A 19,205-nucleotide genomic window follows, 5' to 3' on the forward strand; every position below is an offset into this window, starting at 1 on the left:
TGAGCCTGTCTTCAGCACATGTCGCATTTCTCAAGTGAGTATTCTTTTTTATATGAGGAACCACTTACTGAGCAAATACTGAAATGCACTCTCACTCATTCTTAAATAATTTATGTAAGACTTGACATCATCCACTTGCAGCTCTCTGAACAAATTTTCTGAATGCTTTTATTATCTCCACACGAAATCCACAGTTTCACCAAAGTATGTTTCCTTTCTATTCTGCTGCAACTGTGGTACAAATAACTGCAGCACATAGTAAATTATTTTTGTCAGCCATGTTGAACTTTGATGAAAATATGAAAGATCATTGTCAAAGAAATTTGAGGAATATTTGATCACATTTCCCTGTAAAAGAAATATGATAAGTGTAATAACTGCCTAACCAAGAGGTCTGCTCATGCACAAAATCCTGCACAATCAACACTTTTGCAAATACAGATGGCTATAGAGGCAACATGGCTCAATATTTCTGCACGGGACTTCACTGACTTGTTGAATCCATACCACGTGAAGTTGTTGCACTATGCCAGGCAAATGGAGGATCAATACTATATTAGGAGGTATTCCATGACTTGCCAGCTCAGTGTCTATTAGAATCCTTAAAGCCATCCTGAATCTCAAAGTACTTCCCTACTGTAGCATTAACACAATGGCAAAAAGATAAAAGTACTCTAGATTCTTATTAAACAGAAAGAACATTATGTCAATGCTTCAAACTTAAAACTGTGCCAGAACAGATGCCCAATATGGATAACATTTTGTGTACAACTAACTTCAAATTCTGATAAATTTTCAAACAGAATTCCCATTCTGTCTGATATCTCTCAAATATGGTTGGTTGGGGAGTGAGGAACTCAACAGCAAGGTCATCTGTCCCTCAGTCAAGAGAGAATTTGTCGGTAATTGGTGCACTCAATGACCTTATTGAATTATGAAACTATGTAGGAGTGGTAAAATCAAGGCCTTGAAAGCAATATTGATGCTAGAGCTGAGAAAAATTTTGAAGACAAGTGAAAATACACGAGTCAAGCTAATACTAAGTCAGTGCAGACTAAGGGTCTTCCACGGCTCATCTGTGGCGAGATAAAGCCCACCTGCTTCTCACCCCCTCCAACCTGATTAAGAATGGAGATGTAAGTAGCTTCTAGATAGGATTTTCATGACAGAAAAATGAGAAGGCTAAAATTGTAATGGATATCACTTGGACCAACAAAAATAAAATGAAGTAAGAGAAATAACTGCCAATAGGTGTGTGGGGCCAGGAGAATGTCTCCGTGGGTTCTGCAACAACAGCAGCCATCCATCCCACAGCTGTCCCACCCAATCCACTGCAGCCAATTTTAAAGAAGAGAACAGCACCCACTAGGCACCAGAGCACTGCCCCTAAAACGGCAAATAGCATGTGGCACAAAAAGAGGCTAACCACATCTAAAGGTGACGGAGGAAAGTAGGCTTTACCAAGGTGGCTAATAAAGGAGGTAGGCTGAGGGTCCTCCACAGCCAATAAGTGGCAAAAGACACCTCACCCCCAACCACCATGCTCCTGCCCCAAAATCCACCCTCATGAGGCTAGAAGAGTAAGCTTGCCTGAGAGATAAGCTCAGGTGGTGCAACTTGTTTAAACTGCCAGCAAATAGTACATATCTAGGATGTAAGTCATGCCTAACACACGAACTTTTTTCACGAGTGTTAATCACATCACTTCACTCAGAGCAGAACCTGGGGTGTGACTGCAATCAAATTAAACTTTTATGATCAAAGTTAAGAAAACTTATTTAGGAAAGAATAAATTTTAATCTACTTTATGGCTGCAATAACTTTGGAGTAGATAAAGCATGCTGAGTGCATTCTGCATTGAAGTTACTTTTTACTCGCTTTTACCAAACCGCAGTTGTCATTTCCGAGCATTTTGGAAGTATGTAAAATACATATGGGCCTCAAAATGTAGCACACATTTTTGGTGTAATTTTCATCTTTTTTGGCAAAATTTGCATCTAAATTCTTTGTTTATAAATGACTGGACTCTCAAATTTACAAAGTGGTCACATTTTGTGCCTGAAAAAACCTTTGTTCTTTGAAACTAACAAGAATAAGCAGACTTGCGTATAAAAAATTTCAAAAGCGTTTTCCGAAATGGTCTTTGCTTGTTTTCTTCTTTCAGCTCTCCAAATCTTTCAACAAATGACTGCTTCTGCTAAGCAGCAACACAATTTTCACACCTCTGGTTTAAGATGTTTCAAGACAATATCTTTCTAAAACCAATTCACAAAACCTGCAGAGTAATTACTTCAACCTTTCATGGCCACACACATCGTGTGACCCATACCTGTGACAATGCTACAGACAGAACTGACAAGGAACTTTGGGTAACAATACAACACAAAGTAACCAGAGTTGCCACAAGTTCCCCAAGTGAAATTTCCTGATTTCCAGACAAGTTTTAGCATTTTCCCCTGACAAATTTTGACATCTCAAAGGTAAGTTAATATGCAAGCTGATTATCTGTCTTTGCAGCTATGGTACAAGAAACAATAGTGCAAATGAGGAAATATCTAAAAAAGTTGCAAGCAGGTCCTGATCATCTTTTTCATAATATTGTTACATTCCAAATGGTATGTAAGGTTAATGAAGACCACTGATGTTATTTTATTTCAATAAAATAAAACATTTCATGCCAAAAATACGGATTTCCTTCGAGTCGCAAGACACATTGATAATACCTTCACCGATTCCAGAAATAAACCCAGAAAAAGTAGGCCCCTTCAAAGAAGTGTGTAAGGTGGGGAAGAACCTATAAACCAACACTGTAGGTAACCGGAATAAAAGGTTAGTTCTACTATGTTTATTATTGTCGGTTATTACTCCACTGTGTTACACCTATTATTTTACTGATATTGTGTGATTTTTCTTTCGAGAAATATATAAGTACATAGAGTACAAACCGCCAGCAACTGAACTACCACCATACTTTGTAACATATGAACTACTATTGAAGTGCCAAAATGTACCAGAACATATAAAATGCCTATAAAACTCCACTGTACAACATACTTGTGGTGAGACTGTTGCAATTACTGATATCCATCGCCCCATGGTCTCTGGCCTGCTCAGGAGCACTGCGGATCTGAGTCCATGAATAAACCATGAAAATCTGCTGCATTTGCCACTCACAGACAGACCCAGCCAGTGGGCAGATCAGTGAGACTAGATCCAACCAGCAGGGCATGCACATTAGTGGGAACTGAATGGCTTCAGGTAGACAGGCCTGATCCATTACAGATACTGGCAGAAATGGCCTGCAGTTTTGGCCCGTGACAAATCCACTCGTGTTGCCAGTTATTCACGAGTCACAGACTGAGTGGTGTTGAAATGAGACCGCAGTGATCAAGCAATGCAACAGGTAATTTGTTCAATACTCTGAGAATCAATAATAATGAGGATAGGTAGCAACGCACCATAAAAAGATGATTGCTGAACTGCAGGCAGGCACATACAAAAAGCTCTCACAAGTAAATTTTCAGCCATAGCTTTTGTCAGAAAATGAAAGCGCGCACACACTCTCACAATCACTCACATACAACTCATGTAAACATGACCACTGTCTCTGGCGGCAGAGTCTACCGTCTCTGAGAATCATATCCGAACAAACCACTCCTCATGCCTTCCTGCCTCTCATGGTCAGCTGCTAGGTCAGTGGTATGAAGTGGTGGCAGCAGCACGGGCTGCAACCTGAGGGGAGTAGCAGGAAGGGGAAGCATTAGTAATGAGGGAGGAGGAAATTGGTGCACGCATCCAGCGATGATGCGTAACACCTCAAGTAAACAAACCGTTTCATCTGAGACAAAGACTTTTCCAGTCTCTCTCTCTATCTCTCCCCCCACCCCTCCAAGTTTCCCCGACTTGTTTGAAATTCGCTGATTTCCAGAACCTGTGGCAACGCTGATAACTGTTCGCAAGTGGAGAAAGACTTTTGGTATGGATTCAGTTTTCTGGACGCACTAATGTGGACATTATAAATTGGTAGTAGGCTGTGAACATAAACTACAATTTTGACTGTCAGAAGGAAGAGAAGCTGTGAATAAAAACAAGCCCCTTGTAAGACTGTTATAAAATAAGCTTTCTGCTAACAAGGTCTTTGTCACACACACACGCGCGCACACACGCACACACACACACACACACGCGCGCCTGCAGTCTGGCAGCTGAAGCCACACTGTGTGTGTGTGTGTGTGTGTGTGTGTGTGTGTGTGTGTGTGTGTGTGTGTGTGTGTGTGTGCGTCAAAGGCCTTGTTGCCCGAGAGCTTATTTTGTAACAGTCTTTTTGTTGTGCTTATCTGTGACTCAACATCTTTGCTATATGGTGAGTAGAAACCAGCCTCTTCATAATGTTGTTACATTCCATCCTATACATGTTCTGCATTTCTGTAAAGTGTAAATAAACACATGGTGTCTGGTGGTCTTAATTGAATTCCAATGGATCAGAATTAGTTTTCTCAATAATATTGTTTATTTATTTTTAAGGAGGAGGAGCAATGCACAGTGCAAAGTATACAGTAACAGCTACTGCAGAACTGTTTAATGATGTTAGCAGTGTCATAAATTCAAGCCTGACCTACACCGGTATCTGAAACAACTGTAGCTCAACACCTGCCACCCGAAACTGCCACGTTAAAGTGTCCACATTACACCAATGCTTGAAGCTTAGTTAACACACAAATTTACAAGTTTCTTTGTTCTAAGGTGCTGATTCCCACCACTGAACGCCCACAATCTGCAAGACACCAGAGCATCGAGCACACTGATACGTTGTGTTTGTGCCATTTTTATTTTACAAAAATGTTCTTATGCACATTATCTTTAGAAAGTGGGCTTCTACTAGATTTAAATACCAGTAACTGAGAACAGTACATATTTGGTATTTATGTGCAGAAAATAAAGCTATTATAAAACTCTATCTGATAAAATAGTTCATCTGTATACAGCTCACTATGAAATAGCATTTGTTAAATAATTTTGTATTTCCACTTTTTAAGCCAAAATTCACATCTATAGTCACAATTACCACAAATTGTAAATGTTTGAGGTCCTTAATAATACAAACATGTCTTCATCAATATTTTCAAATTTGTGCTTACTTTGATGTCTTCATTTCACATTTCACATATTATCGCCATTTCATTTACCTTGGTTTCTTTACCACGAGCAGTTATTTTGGAGGTCCTCAGGATTAAGTTAAAAGTGAGCTTGAAAATACTGTCACATGAGCATGCTCCATTGTTGTAGCATGTGCATTTTCTAAGAGAAACACACATTTGTACAGTAGCTACATCCTTCAATCTAATGTTTCCGAAACAATGCATGTAACATTTTCATTCAAACTAAATTCATGATCCTACAATAAAAATATTGCTTTATAGGTTATCATAAATGACTTCTTCTTGCTAAAAATTTCTCGTATCATCATACAGCGTGGAAACAAACTTTTTGCAACAAATGTTAATGTTTTCGAATCTTGGCATTTGAAGAAAACGTTTTAGTTTCAATTCGCTCAGTAGGTTATGACAATATAGTATAGGCCTCTGATGCTTTATAGGTTATCATAAATGACTTCTTCTTGCTAAAAATTTCTCATATCATCATACAGCGTGGAAACAAACTTTTTGCAACAAATGTTAATGTTTTCGAATCTTGGCATTTGAAGAAAACGTTTTAGCTTCAATTCGCTCAGTAGGTTATGACAATATAGTATAGGCCTCTGATGCTGCAAAAACCGATCTCACTTAAATCCACCAGGAATCAAAATATGCTAATTAATTTCGCTTTTCATTTGATGAATCTTTTTTTCTGAAGTATTGTGAATCTTATGCAAGGACTGACATTTTAGTGGAGAGTGACCAAGACAAACGCGAGCTGACCCTTTCTGCAGTTTCCACTGGTTTATCAACAGCAGATCCTGAAGCCTTTGAGGATAACAGAGCAGCAAGTTTCTTGTGAACATCATTCTGCCATACTGGACACACTTTTGTGAGCTTAATTTAGTTGCTCTTGCTTTACAAAGAGCATGCAAGCCATTTTAGTAAAACTGTTTTTGCATAAGGGTTGCTTTCACAAGAATTCATACTGTGTGAGAAGGAAAGCTTCCCAACAGAATCAAATCATTTAATCTGTAAGCAGAGCATAGACTCAACAAAATTTGCTGATCGTGTTTGAATACACTGAATAGCTTTTTCTCCATCTATTACAAGATGATCTGATGGTACCCTGAATTGCCGAAACACTCCGCACTTAAGTGATAAGCCACGACCAACATCTAGGCTGCTCATAATTAGACAGCCTCATGCTTCAACATGTATGTTGCCCAGTAAACAAAACTTTTTAAAAAATTGCAGGTTTGACATTGAGTTGGCAGCACATCGCCCACTGTGTTCTTGGACTCCAAGTGACTAATTTCTTAGTTACAATTTATGTGCACGCGCGCAAACACACACACAATTTTTTCTATTTGTTGGTTTCAACCACCAACAATTATCAACTTAGCTCCTATACTAAAGTGCCACCAACAAAATATGAGTGTGTAATAGAATCAACAACAGGTGAGTAGCCATCTTTTTTTCAGTCATCTAATTTCTTGGTCATGATAACCATTGGCATATGCTTGCCAGTATTTTCAAGCCCAATTTTTGAGCCTTACACAGAGAGTCTATCACACAAACAAAACCTTTCTTAACACTTTACAGACTAGCACCATAGCTCCTACACTGCACAGATAATGCTCCGATAAACTCAGCGATATAGGATCTATAATGGCCACTTCTCAATTTAGCAAATATATTCCAAAGTTGTCTTACATCTGTACAGAAATACCTCTGATACTTTACTACGACCAAAAACACAGACGCCATCACTTTTCATCATATTGGCAGAAAATGAAAACAGACAACACTGTGGTACAAGTTTTTTGGTGTTCACATTAGCCTTTGTTTCCACATGGCCCCCTTACAATGTCATAAGCAGTGCTAACATGTATGTTTTCTGCTACACACTTTGTATTTATTTTCATAAGTGCCTTACAATACATTTCTGAGAAAAAGAAACGGGTTATCTAGAGATCTAATTGCCCAGAAACTCAGTTTCCCAGAGAAGACCATTTGCTGTCTGGATTGGAGGACACTAGGAATTTATTTCTTTTGACAACGAATATAGTTGACCTTACACAATATCAATGTCGGAATAAAATTAGGAATGATAGAGAAGATTAACCCACCTTATATTTCAGATTACAATAACAAAAAGGCTGGTGTAGGCCACAGCTAGCAGCCGTGGGCTACCACGATTTTGAGAGGAAGCAAATAAAGTGGCAGAAAAAAAAACATTTTTTCACATTTTCATGGTGATGATTGTAAATTCATACGTTTTATATAGAAGTCAAAGTCTACTAGCAAAACTTTTGTCAATTTTGCCACTGAACTGGCAGTGGCTTTGATGAACAAAGGAAACCTTGTTGAATCAATTCCCACTCTAAATAGTGGACTTGTAAACAGACTCATAAGCAGAGGTCCCCTGTGGTGGGATTAACTTCTTGAAACCATGTATACGGTTATGTAGGTTAAGAACCTAGGTATCACATACTGCAATTGTTCACTCTGGTGAGCCCTGAAATAACTGACAGAAAAAGGAGAAAATCTGAAGTATGCACGATGCTACATAGCATTAAGAGAGTTGTATTAGATACACATAAAGGGCTTCCCATTCAGAAGGTTGTGGATTCGGATCTCGTCAGCTACAGCTTCTTTTTTTTTTAAATCTATATCTGAATGACTGATGATTACTTGTTTGGTTAATTCATTTAAATGTAATTTTTTTATTTCCATTCCTTTGTCACATATTAATCATAGTAACTTCATTTGATCATTTTTCTTCCTATCACTCTTCTTTGAGTTTAAATCTTTGTTCACGTGTTTTTATTAATTTTAAGTACTAATTTTTATTTATTTTCTTTGGTTGCAACATCCAATTTTCTCGTTCAGGTTATTGCATTCATTATATCTATTCCCCCATATTGCTTGATTTTTATTTTACTTATAAACTCTTCTTTCAGTCAAATTTCCACCTTTGTCCATAGTGCAACAGGACTTTACACTATATTTTAAATGAATGACGATTACTACACAAAAACCTTGCATATCTTAATAAAAAATACATTTTTCATACCATTGCACAGTCAATATATATAGATTACTATTTTGTTTTTTAAATGATACCAGAATTTTCAAGTAACTGAATATTGTTATACATAAATTCACAATCACAAACATTCCAAGTGGAAAAGAATGATATAAAGAAAAAAAATGAGACGAAAAACTTCTTACATTGATTAAAATTATGTAAAGGAATATAAATAAAAATTACATTTAAAACAATTACTTGAATAAAAATGATCAAAGTCATTTCAATAAAGATCTAAAATTAATAAAAATTTAATGCTCATGTCGACATACAAACTCTCAACTTCCTGCATGTAAAGCCCTTAACCTATCCATTACACCATGTTCTACATAAAACACATTTTTAACGCTATTAATCATCATGCAAAATGCCAAAATTTTTTTGTCAATTATTCGCAAAGAAGAATCTACCAGGATGAATGGCTGCAGGGTGTGATCACTGGGATCTTAACCTACATCACCATTTACTAGGCTTCAAAAAGTCAATCTCACCACCAAGGACCTTCTTGTTAGAGAAAAAGATTTTCCTAAATTGATTGTAGCTGGAGAAACGTCGAATTTTCCTCTGAAAGGCAAAAATGTGAGCAAGTAGCTGGGAGATACCAGGTACTATTGTGAACAATTTCATTTTCCAAAACACTTCAAATTTTTCCTACAGCAAATTTAACTTGAGTAACTTTTAATAAAAACTACATTTTCAAATAGTTTGTAACAGTATTCTGAGAAGGAAAGTTGCTACTCACCATATAGTGGAGATGCTGAGTCGCAGATAGGCAAAACAAAAAGATTTTCACACTTAAAGCTTTCGGCCAATAGCATTTGTCACCCCCCCCCCCCCCCCACACACACACACACACACACACACACACACACACACACACACACACACACAAACTGCAGTCTCAGGCAACTGAAACCACACTGGATTTTCTATTGTTTGATTTTAAAATAGTTTTATTTTCACCACAAATAACTAAAAAAAGATCCCGGTTTCAAATGCAATAAACAGGTGAAATGGAATGATCTTATGGCATTGATGGCCAGGTGTCCCCCACCTAACAGATAAGTTCTGTGCAGTAGAACCTGCTACACAAATTCTGGAAAACTGTGGAAAGTCTTACTATGAACACACATGTTCTTTCCAATGAACCAAAAATGAACAGGAGATGGTTACGTTTAGCAACAGGCCTCAAATTAAGCACAAATTTGATAGCATGTTTACATGCTAATAACTTTTACAGCAATTACAAATGTCTGACGAAGTTCAGTGGAAGTAACTTCTGAGGAACTTCTGAAGGGCATTTGGTATACTTAAATTCCTGCAGTCACAAATGCTTGAGAATTATTGCGACTGATTTCCCCCCATTCGGTGTGTAGCACAAAAATGGTAAATGCTTCATTGCAGAAATTTTGACACTAGTATAAAATGTTACACCTCTAACCCAAATAACCCACAAACATTAAAAACAGCTTCAATTTTTGGTCCCCTTAGATGTGGCCAAAACTGACAAATAGCTCACCAAGATTTCGCAATCCTAGGCATTTTGCAGCTTAAATTTCAGTATATTTCAAAACCAGGTGGAGCTGATTCCTGAACTTCACATGTCATGGAATGATCTTTAAATGCCTTCATTTCGATTTCCCAAAAAACTGGTACCACTGACTTTCTGTGCCATATTTACCAGTCACAATTAAATTCATTTAACTAAAATGACAAGAAATAACTTGGAGATTTAAATATGGCACCAATAAGCTTCTTGAACCAACATACAGTTTTCTCCTCACCCCATCACCAAAAACAATTTTTCCCACACTCCCACCAACAATATCTCACGCCTCTGTTCAATCTACTTGTGTGTGTGTGTGTGTGTGTGTGTGTGTGTGTGTGTGTGTGTGTGTGTGTGTGTGTATGAGCGCGCGCGCGTGCGGGGAAGGGGATGTTATTTCATAAATGTAATGCAGGAAATCTCATTCCCTCCATATGAGGGCTTCCTCTACTTCTGTGCGTGCAACTACCTGAATTTTACTAACAGAAAATTAACACTTGCATATCTGTAAGTACACACTTTCAGTAACAATCTGCCTTCCAGTACTATCAGCATCCAGTGTCAAAAGAGTTTTAGAATCTTGCTACCCTCATGATTTCAGTTATTTCCTGCTAGTAAATACAATAGAACATTGATGTACTTTTCAAGTTATTTCAATTAGTATACTTCACAACACACAAATACACAAACAGTTAGGACAGAAGAAAATAGATATGATATGTATGTTTCAGTAACATCAGACTTTCAAATGTGGATGATCAGAAATTTTTAAGCAGTGTTGTGCTGAAATTTTCCCCCATTAACTGTTCTGTATCCAACACAGAGGGATCTTCTTGATAAATCTCATAACAATGATGTGACTGTTTGCAGAGCTACCCTCAAATTCATTAATTCAGTAAAATTGAACTCAAGTGTTTCAAAAGTAACAAAATATACCACAATAACAAGTGTGAAATCATGTTAGTCTCTGGACAACTGAATGCCTTAAAATTCTGTACAGTTTTGATTAACTGATTGTAACACAAACCTGTGGATAGCCATCACTCCTCATTCGTTTTCTTTCAGGTGATCTATGATGATCTCTACCTGAGTAACCACCAGGGCCTTCCTGCGAAGAGAAGCATACAACCACCAACATAAGTAAATAAATGATTGCAGAAACATAATATTAAAAAAGCAGTGTTCCTTCATAATTTGTTGGAGAAATGTTCAAATTACCTTTGTTATTAATCTGACAGAAGAAACTTTTTATTTCAAATTGTGCCATTTGTATATAATGCAGGCTGCTTGCTAAATTTTAACTTTCATAGTAATTGGACTGGAAAAATCTTGTGACTACCACAATAACAAAAGCAATATGTTAATATAATTTAGTGAACTGAGTCACATGTAGTAATTTCTTATTCACACTCCACCTTGCTGAACCTCATTATTCACAGTACAATTTAGCTACTGCTGATCACAATAGTTTATTTAGTTCCTATGGAGACATTCTATTTAAAGAAATAAATATAGCTGAACACCTGAAAATCACATGCACATCAAAACTCAACCTTTTCTTTAAAAAAATCTTATAGCTGACAGCTTATTGGGAAGCCCTTATTCTCCTCTTTCTAGAAATGTTTTACTTGATCTGAAGACTTCACATTTGTGATTCTTTCCAAAATGGAGCATTATAGTTTTGTAGCCCAAAATTTTTTTGCTTCCATGAATGAATACTTTTCATAAAATAACCTGTTACTTTGGTTATTATTACAATGAGAAATTTTCATTTTCTAGAAAATTCTTGGCAAACTTTGGGAATCCTAAGCATGTTAAAGTGTCACTCATAAAATAGCACCTATGATTTCGCAATTTTCTGATGGTACAACTTTTGGTGAGAAATTATATTTGTATTTTTCACTTCTCTATCTTTTGGTTAATATCTATAACGTAACAGCCTTTTTTTATCTTTACTACCCCTACTCTTCCTTCATTCATCACTGCTAAACCACAAGCACAAGCTACTGTCAGAACATGGCACCACACTCTTGAGCTTAGGAATTTAATTTGTCACAATACCCTCTTAATAACACACTAGTGCTGGAAACTAAAATACTACTAATAACAAAAGCATCTGTTATTCCGCCAATCATGATATACATACTAGGTCCACATTCTTCACAGAAATGAACAGGTTTTTATTTCACGTCACCTGTAAAATCACAAAATGAGATTTGTATTCGAAGGAAGCACCCAGAAAAATCATTCCAAAATGAAAGAAACATCTTCCAAGAGTTTGGTAAAAGACGTTTCAATTTGCCGACTTTCATACATTGGTGTGCAAAACTTAAGGCAAAAGCAACTTTCGCATGGTGTATCAGTGCCAACTAAAATATCATGATCTGAAACTTGGACCATACATAGAAATAATTGCTACAGTATAGTACAAAATGTAAAATTTACACAATGAGACAAACAGAAATGGCACTTTTATTCAAGGACAATAATTACACTCGTCATGTGAGTCGAGATGGACCCCTAGGCATTACAAAAATGAGAGATGGTTCTTAAGCCTTTCACTGTCAGAAGTTCTTTTGCATTCCATGCTGAGGCAGCTTTTGTTATGGATGTAGGATATAGGCCATAAGCACCTATTTCATAAATTAAAATGGTCAGTTACCAAATGAATTTCAAGGCAATCATACTCTAGAGCCTAATCAACTGGAGTAGAAGGATAGCTAAAAACCAAGCCCTTATCCTCTGAGGAGGTTGATCAAAAGGTTGAAAATAAAATTTGCTTTGCTGTATTACACAAGTAAAACACCATCTATAGCTCGTGCTGTAGCCGCTGCACATAGTTCAGATTGCAAACATACTTTAAAATGTATAGTTATAAAATCAGCACTAGGTCAGAAAATGGCGCACTGCAAATGGTTGGTTGCAATACGCACAGAGTAGTGAGGAGTCTTCACTTAAATGACAGTACCCAACACATAGCCATTAAAGCATCTCTTCACGACTACAGGGGCAGGAGGAAGTTGTCCAAGGTGTTGGGAGGCGTTTAATTTCCCGGAGTTTCATCCCATATAGAAAAGACCAGTGTTTGTGCCAGAGTAACAATGTTCCTATGCGCAGCGACAGATGTCATCTCAAGGAATCTAATAGCTAAATGATAAGATAGTCCGACTGCAGTCCCTGCACCAGCATCATTCCCCAACACTTCTTTGTGAACAGAGATCCACGTCAACATGTTTGTTCCATCATCAGCAAGAAAGTGGAAGCATTCTTGGATTTGTTTTACTAAGAGGCAGTATGTATATATAACACAGAAGCTCTGGAGGGCACGAAATGAATCTGGACATAATACACAATCAAGAAGCCAGTGTTGTTACATGTACCAGGTGGTCTGATAGAAGGCAGAAACCTCTGCAGTAAAAATAGAGCACTGTTCTAGAAGCCAGTATCTAAAATGTTTGTTGCCAGTGACAGCAGCATCTGCATAGATACTCTTACTGGTCTTGTGTAGAAAGCTCCAATGGCCAAATGTATGCCTCAATGGCAGTGTAAAATGAAAGTTGTGCAGAATAGGATATGGGACATCTTTAGTCCACTTAGATCAGACAATGGATTGGTATAAACTGAGAATTTTCCAGTTCGCCCCTGTGAAGTAGTGTAGGATATTCAGAGATCAGGTACAGTGTGCTGCTAGATAAGATTATGTGGGAAGACCAGAAGTGTTTCCTATCCAGTGTGAGCCTCAAGAATTTCATGGTTTCGACAAACTGAAGAGCAACAAGACAGAGATAGAAGGTTGGTTGAAGAAACTCCTGATGCCACCAGACGTTCAGAATGACCATTGTATCTGTGGGAAAGTTGAAGCTGTTGTCAATGCTCCACGAGTACAGTAGAGACATTGTTGAAGTTGTCACTTAGGTCAATGCATCCGCTGAGTGCGGCAGTAGATTGTAAAGACATCGACGAAGAGAGCCTGAGAGGCACTTGGGGAGACGATCCATTATAGGGTTAGCTGCTATGGCAAATAGGGCTACACTCATCACAGAGTCCTCAGGCGCCCTGTTCTGAATGAAAGTGTTCAAAAAAGCCGAAACCTCACTTACTGTGGAAACACAGTCTTAAAAACTCAAAATGGGGCAGGCAGCCTTGGAAGCCCCACATGCACACTGTATGGAGGATGCCTGTCCTCCAGCAGGTATCTTAAGCCTTCTCCAAATCAAAAAGCATAGCTACAGTCTAGCATTTAAACAGAAAATTTTTTATAATATGGGTTGACATGGTGACGAGATGAACTGCAGAATATTGCTTAAAACTCCACTTGTGCATTTGTTGGCGAACTCCAAGACAAGTCACCATACTAGCTGACCACTGATCTTGCATACCATCACCTTGAAGACACTGCTGGTAAAGGAAATTGGATGGCAGCTCGACGGAAGAGGTTTGTCCTTACCTCGTATGGGTATGGGGATCACAGTGGCTTCACACCAACATCTGGGAAATACGCCATCTGTTCTGATGCGATTATATGTATGAAGGAGAAAGTGCTTGGCATCAAGAAAGAGGTGCCACAACAACTAAATGTGAATATCGTCTGGTCCTGGAGCAGAGGACCGTGACAAGGTGAGAGCACGTTCGAGCTCCTCATAGTAAAAGTGGCACTGTAGCATTCACGATTCTGAGAGGGGAAAGTTATCTCTCAAAGCCTCTCTTCTCTTTTTGAGATATGAAGGCAGGATAATAACGGGCGCAGCTTGAGATATCTCAAGTATCAACCCAAGGTGCCAGAAATATCGACAGGATCGACAATGACACTGTTCGCCAGGAATCAAAGGATGTACCCTGTTTCCATCAATTTGACATAGGTTATCCCAAATAATGGAAGTGGGAGAAATTGGTTAAAAGAATTAGTAAAAGAAATCCAACTTTCTTTTTGATATCTCCAATAATGCAACGACACTTTGCACACAACTGTTTATAACAAATACAGTTGTGGGATGGTGTTAGAGAGCACGTTTCTGCACATGAAGCACATTGCACAATCCCTCAGTCCACCATGGGACTGGGACATGTCACAGTTGGAGAAAGTTTTGGGTAATGGAACATTCTGCAGCGGTAAGGATAACATTCGTCAGGTACTCTACCTGATCACACTGTTGTGGAAATTTCGTCAAAGGTTGCATGTGAAGAACAGAGCCTCCAGTCAGTTATAGAAAGCTGCCAGTTGATCTTGCACACAGATGGGACGTGAGTTAGCAGGCGAATTATACACGGGAAATGGTTACTCGATGTGTCTGAGAAGACAGACCACTCTTTATGATGGCAGCTGTGCATTACAGAATGAGAGATCCAAATGGGAGAAAGTGTGCATGAAATCTCAAGGAAATGGGCATCCACAAGTGTTGAGAGAAATGAGTGTAAACTGGTTCAGAATATCGGGGGGAGGGCCTCTCATGCAGGTTCTCAAAGAGCCCCAATTGAGAACCCCAAATGGGATAGTGAGAATAGCAAAAAGGGTTGGAGTTGAGCAGTAAGCTGCAGTAGTCTGCACTGGTGAGACCATATAATGCACATATGAAGATATTACAAAGACAAAAGCTGTAAATGAGAAGAAAAAGCCGGACGTCAATAGCCTGTTGCTGGGTGTTCAATGAAATGGTTTGGCTATGAATGTCATCCCAAATGAGCATCGCAACTCCATGAGCTGGAGTTCTTCCCTCAGAACAGGAATAGAAATGTACCGGAGTGAAGTGTAGGAGGTCAAAGCAGCCTTCAAGGCATAATTTCTAACTGGGCAATGTAATCACAAAGCAGCTGTTAAGTCTGTCCTGTGTGATCTCATGCCATGATCGTGCCACTGGAGAAGAGCTGTATTAGATGACAGAACATATTTCTCCTATAAGGGGCAATTACTTCAGCAGCTGCCAAGTGCCAGATTTCGGGTACACCACTACAGGGTTCTGAGGTTAGAGGATCGTCTTCCATTATTTCTTCAGGGATACCATTAACATCCCTGGGTCAGTTAGCTAGCACCAGATAGGAAAATTGTTGGTGATTTGCACTGGTAAAAGGGAAGTCAGCCGGACAGAAATGTCATAGGGTGTCATTGTTTGTTCAACTTCTTAGTACCTCTACATCTGTATGATTTGCTATCTAAGTGCACAAAAGTCATCTCTGGAGAATTCCTTCTTACATTTATGTTCTGGTAGCATCACAAGCGACTTCACCACTGTGGATAAATGGAGTTTTGTGTGCTGAAAAACTTACTGAAGTGGGCATAGGTGAGAACACCACCTTAGCACTGGGCTATTTCACCACTGTGGCACTGAACTGGAACTCACAGGTAAGCGTGGCTATATTTTTTGTGGGTACTGATGCAGCAACAGTATTGAAGTATGCAAGGCTTTTGACCAGCTAACATTTTGTGAGCAACATATGAGGGGTACCTTTCCCTTCACCCAGATCTCCTGGGCTCGCTCATCTAGGTCCACTGGGTATTAGCAGAATGAAGCAGCACAGCTCTCTGTGCAGTTGATGCAGAGGGGAGAAGGAAGTGGACAATCACCCAAATGAACACCCTTGCCACAGATTACACATTTGGCTGTATTTTTACAGAACATGCAAGTATTGTTACAACACTGACACTGGAAGCAACATATTGGGTTCCGTATGGAGGGTCTGATGGTGACTTCATACCGTGCCTTTATCTTCGATAGGAGCTGCTATGTTCAATTAAACATTAAGAGAAGGATGTGGATAGGCACAAATTCTGCACCACCACTCTTCATAACCCAACAGACTGCGGTTACACACTGATCAAAGTGATAATGTTGTGTGTATATACACACACACATCTCTCTCTCTCTCTCTCTCTCTCTCTCTCTCTCTCTCTCTCTCTGTCGTAGCATCAAGCAGCTGAGTGTATACGCAACTTTGTCCTCATCCCATTTCTGTTTATTAAATGGAAGTTGCGTTGGTGGAGCTGATGTAGCAATCTCATTTTAATCCCCATGAATGCCAGTATCTCTGATGGTGTACTCCTTTCTTTTGCTGGACCCCACAGAGCACAGTGCACACAACTTAGCTGATTGTTCACGCCTCCCGAACTACAGACAGAGCAACTAATAAGCAATCAGGAAGGTAACAGATCATGCAACCAGTCCAACACAGCCCAGCCTTTACCAGAAGGTATGCACGTCATTCCCATCAGATTTCATTTATCTTCAGAATCCACTACTTCGTTTTTACGTGGGTACAATATGCCTCCATCTGCTGATCACACACCTCAATTTCTTCCATTGATTGATTGCACTTACAGTTGACGTGTCTTTCCTGGGAACTTGTTGCAAGCTGCCCCGTTTTAATCATTTAGTAAATGTCTATATGGGCTGCAGCTTCTCAGAACAATTGTTCACTGAAATAATTTAGAAAATAAGATGCTGGATTTCTAACTTTGACAACATCTTATTGTTATACGTCTTCTTCACTGTACTGTGAAATGGATGCTTCTTCAAAACCTTCACCCGAGGAGAATGGACCAGAACTTTTCCAGCAGTTTATAACATTTCTCTTTGTAGTTGGCAGCTAATTAGAATCTTGGGTGTTGTTATTGCTTAAATAATATATAAATAAAGGTTTAGCAAAACAGCGATCATATAAGCTCTCACAGATGGCTAAATTGCACAAATAATTTGAATTTATTTTCAATTAATAATAACTCTAAGACATGGTTATATTATCACAGTAATGACAAATCATCATCACAGGATCATATAAAATCAACTGACCATCAGACATGATACAGATGTTGATATCAGCACTGTCAACAGAATTGTCTTAAAAAGGATCAACATCCACAATTGTGGATGCTCTAATGTTTCAGTTTACAACTCCATTAATTTTCAAATAAACTAACAATTTATATTTAAGTAAGATGATATATTTAAAGTAGATTTACACCACGAAAACAATCTAACCGAACTGATTTTTATAACACACAGTCCAACACATGCTTCCTGGACACCATCTTAATTAATTACAAGTTTGTCAACTGCTGGTGCCATCCGCTAACTAACTATAGAACTAAACAGCACTGCACCAATCAGAAACCTCCAACCAAGATTGTACAGTGCTTGTTGGAACTTCCCAGTGCTAATCGCAAGGAAATAAACCAGGCAAGAGCAGAAATGCCCAATTGTGCATGCAGGGCCTGAAAGAGCTATGAAATTTTCAGAGGAGGGAAAGAAAATCTCACTGATAGGGATTTCTCTGAAATAGGTTCACTAATAAATTATAACTGCATTGAAGCAGTTCCTCTGCTTTTTCAGTTTCACTTTTACACATACTTCCCTTATTTTCAGTGCCTAGTATTTCTAACATATCCCTTGAGACAAAATTTCAAAAGAAAGAGTATTACACCACATACAAAACAAAATTAGCTGAAGGAAAGCAAATTTTCACTTACAGTTTGTACAACACTCCTACAGTGTTAGGTCTCCACTCTGAATTAGAATCATCCACCACTCATTAAAATTTCTACACTAACACCACAATTTATTGCAGTGCATAATTTTTTTACATGCTTAAATTACAAACAATTTGTTACTAACCTAACAGCAGAACTAAATCATTAACCTGACAGTGACAGGGAACAGTGTTTACAGTTGGAATTCTAGAGGCAATATCTAATAAATCTGCAAGTATTCCAGTACTGACCATTCTGCTGTAACGACGATAAGAGTCATCACCCCTTCCACGACTCGAGTACCTGTCACTTCCATCTCCAACACCACCTAAGAACAAAAGCAAGGATGTTCTAAGCAGGACAAATTTAAATTATTCTTTTCCAAAGAAGTAATACAACAAATATACCAAAGAAACAACTTTTTAAAATTACAGATTCATAGAAGTAACAGAATTCTACAGCTGAGCAATTTTTGTAGCATACAGATGAGTTAAAACTATGTGATGACTAGATTTTCTTATTTATATACTACCAGAAACCTTTATTAAAAGACTCACCATAAGCATTACAATTTCTTTTTAAATAATATTTTATGTTAACCCTCTACTGCACTAGTTTTTTAAAGATGCCAATGTCAATAGAAAAATTTGAGTGTAGGTTCTGACAAAAACAGTTTAAACACAGAAATTTTTGTTTACTTTCAATTTACTCAGCATTTTAGGTTTGTTGACCTACACCACAATACATACAATTACCAAGAGGACAATATTTTTATTTACACATATACCTAAACAACTTTATGAAATATATAAATACATGTCCCATATTTTTGCAGTGGCTTGTCTGCATAAAATCTCTTTTCTGTGGGTCAACGTGCAGCAAGTTATGATGTGTGCTGCAGAGACATGGACCAAGACTAGTGTTCCAACTCGCCTCCAAAATACAAGATATGCTGCATCCTGTTTAAGACTA

The 19,205-nt window shown here is 38.2% G+C and overlaps 1 protein-coding gene across 4 annotated transcripts in view; it reads right to left on the reverse strand.

The window, feature by feature from the left end:
- Positions 1-19,205, reverse strand: part of LOC124715549 (neurofilament heavy polypeptide-like) — an 86,412-nt gene that overhangs the window by 44,377 nt on the left and 22,830 nt on the right. For all 4 annotated transcript variants that reach the window (XM_047243524.1, XM_047244257.1, XM_047244249.1 and 1 more), the window contains 2 exons: positions 18,485-18,561; positions 10,803-10,883 (listed from right to left, as the gene is read on the reverse strand). In XM_047243524.1, coding sequence (XP_047099480.1) covers positions 10,803-10,883; positions 18,485-18,561 — 158 coding nt within the window. The remainder of the gene's footprint in view (positions 1-10,802; positions 10,884-18,484; positions 18,562-19,205) is intronic.

Source organism: Schistocerca piceifrons, chromosome 1, assembly GCF_021461385.2.
Source record: "Schistocerca piceifrons isolate TAMUIC-IGC-003096 chromosome 1, iqSchPice1.1, whole genome shotgun sequence".
Lineage (NCBI taxonomy): Eukaryota > Metazoa > Arthropoda > Insecta > Orthoptera > Acrididae > Schistocerca > Schistocerca piceifrons.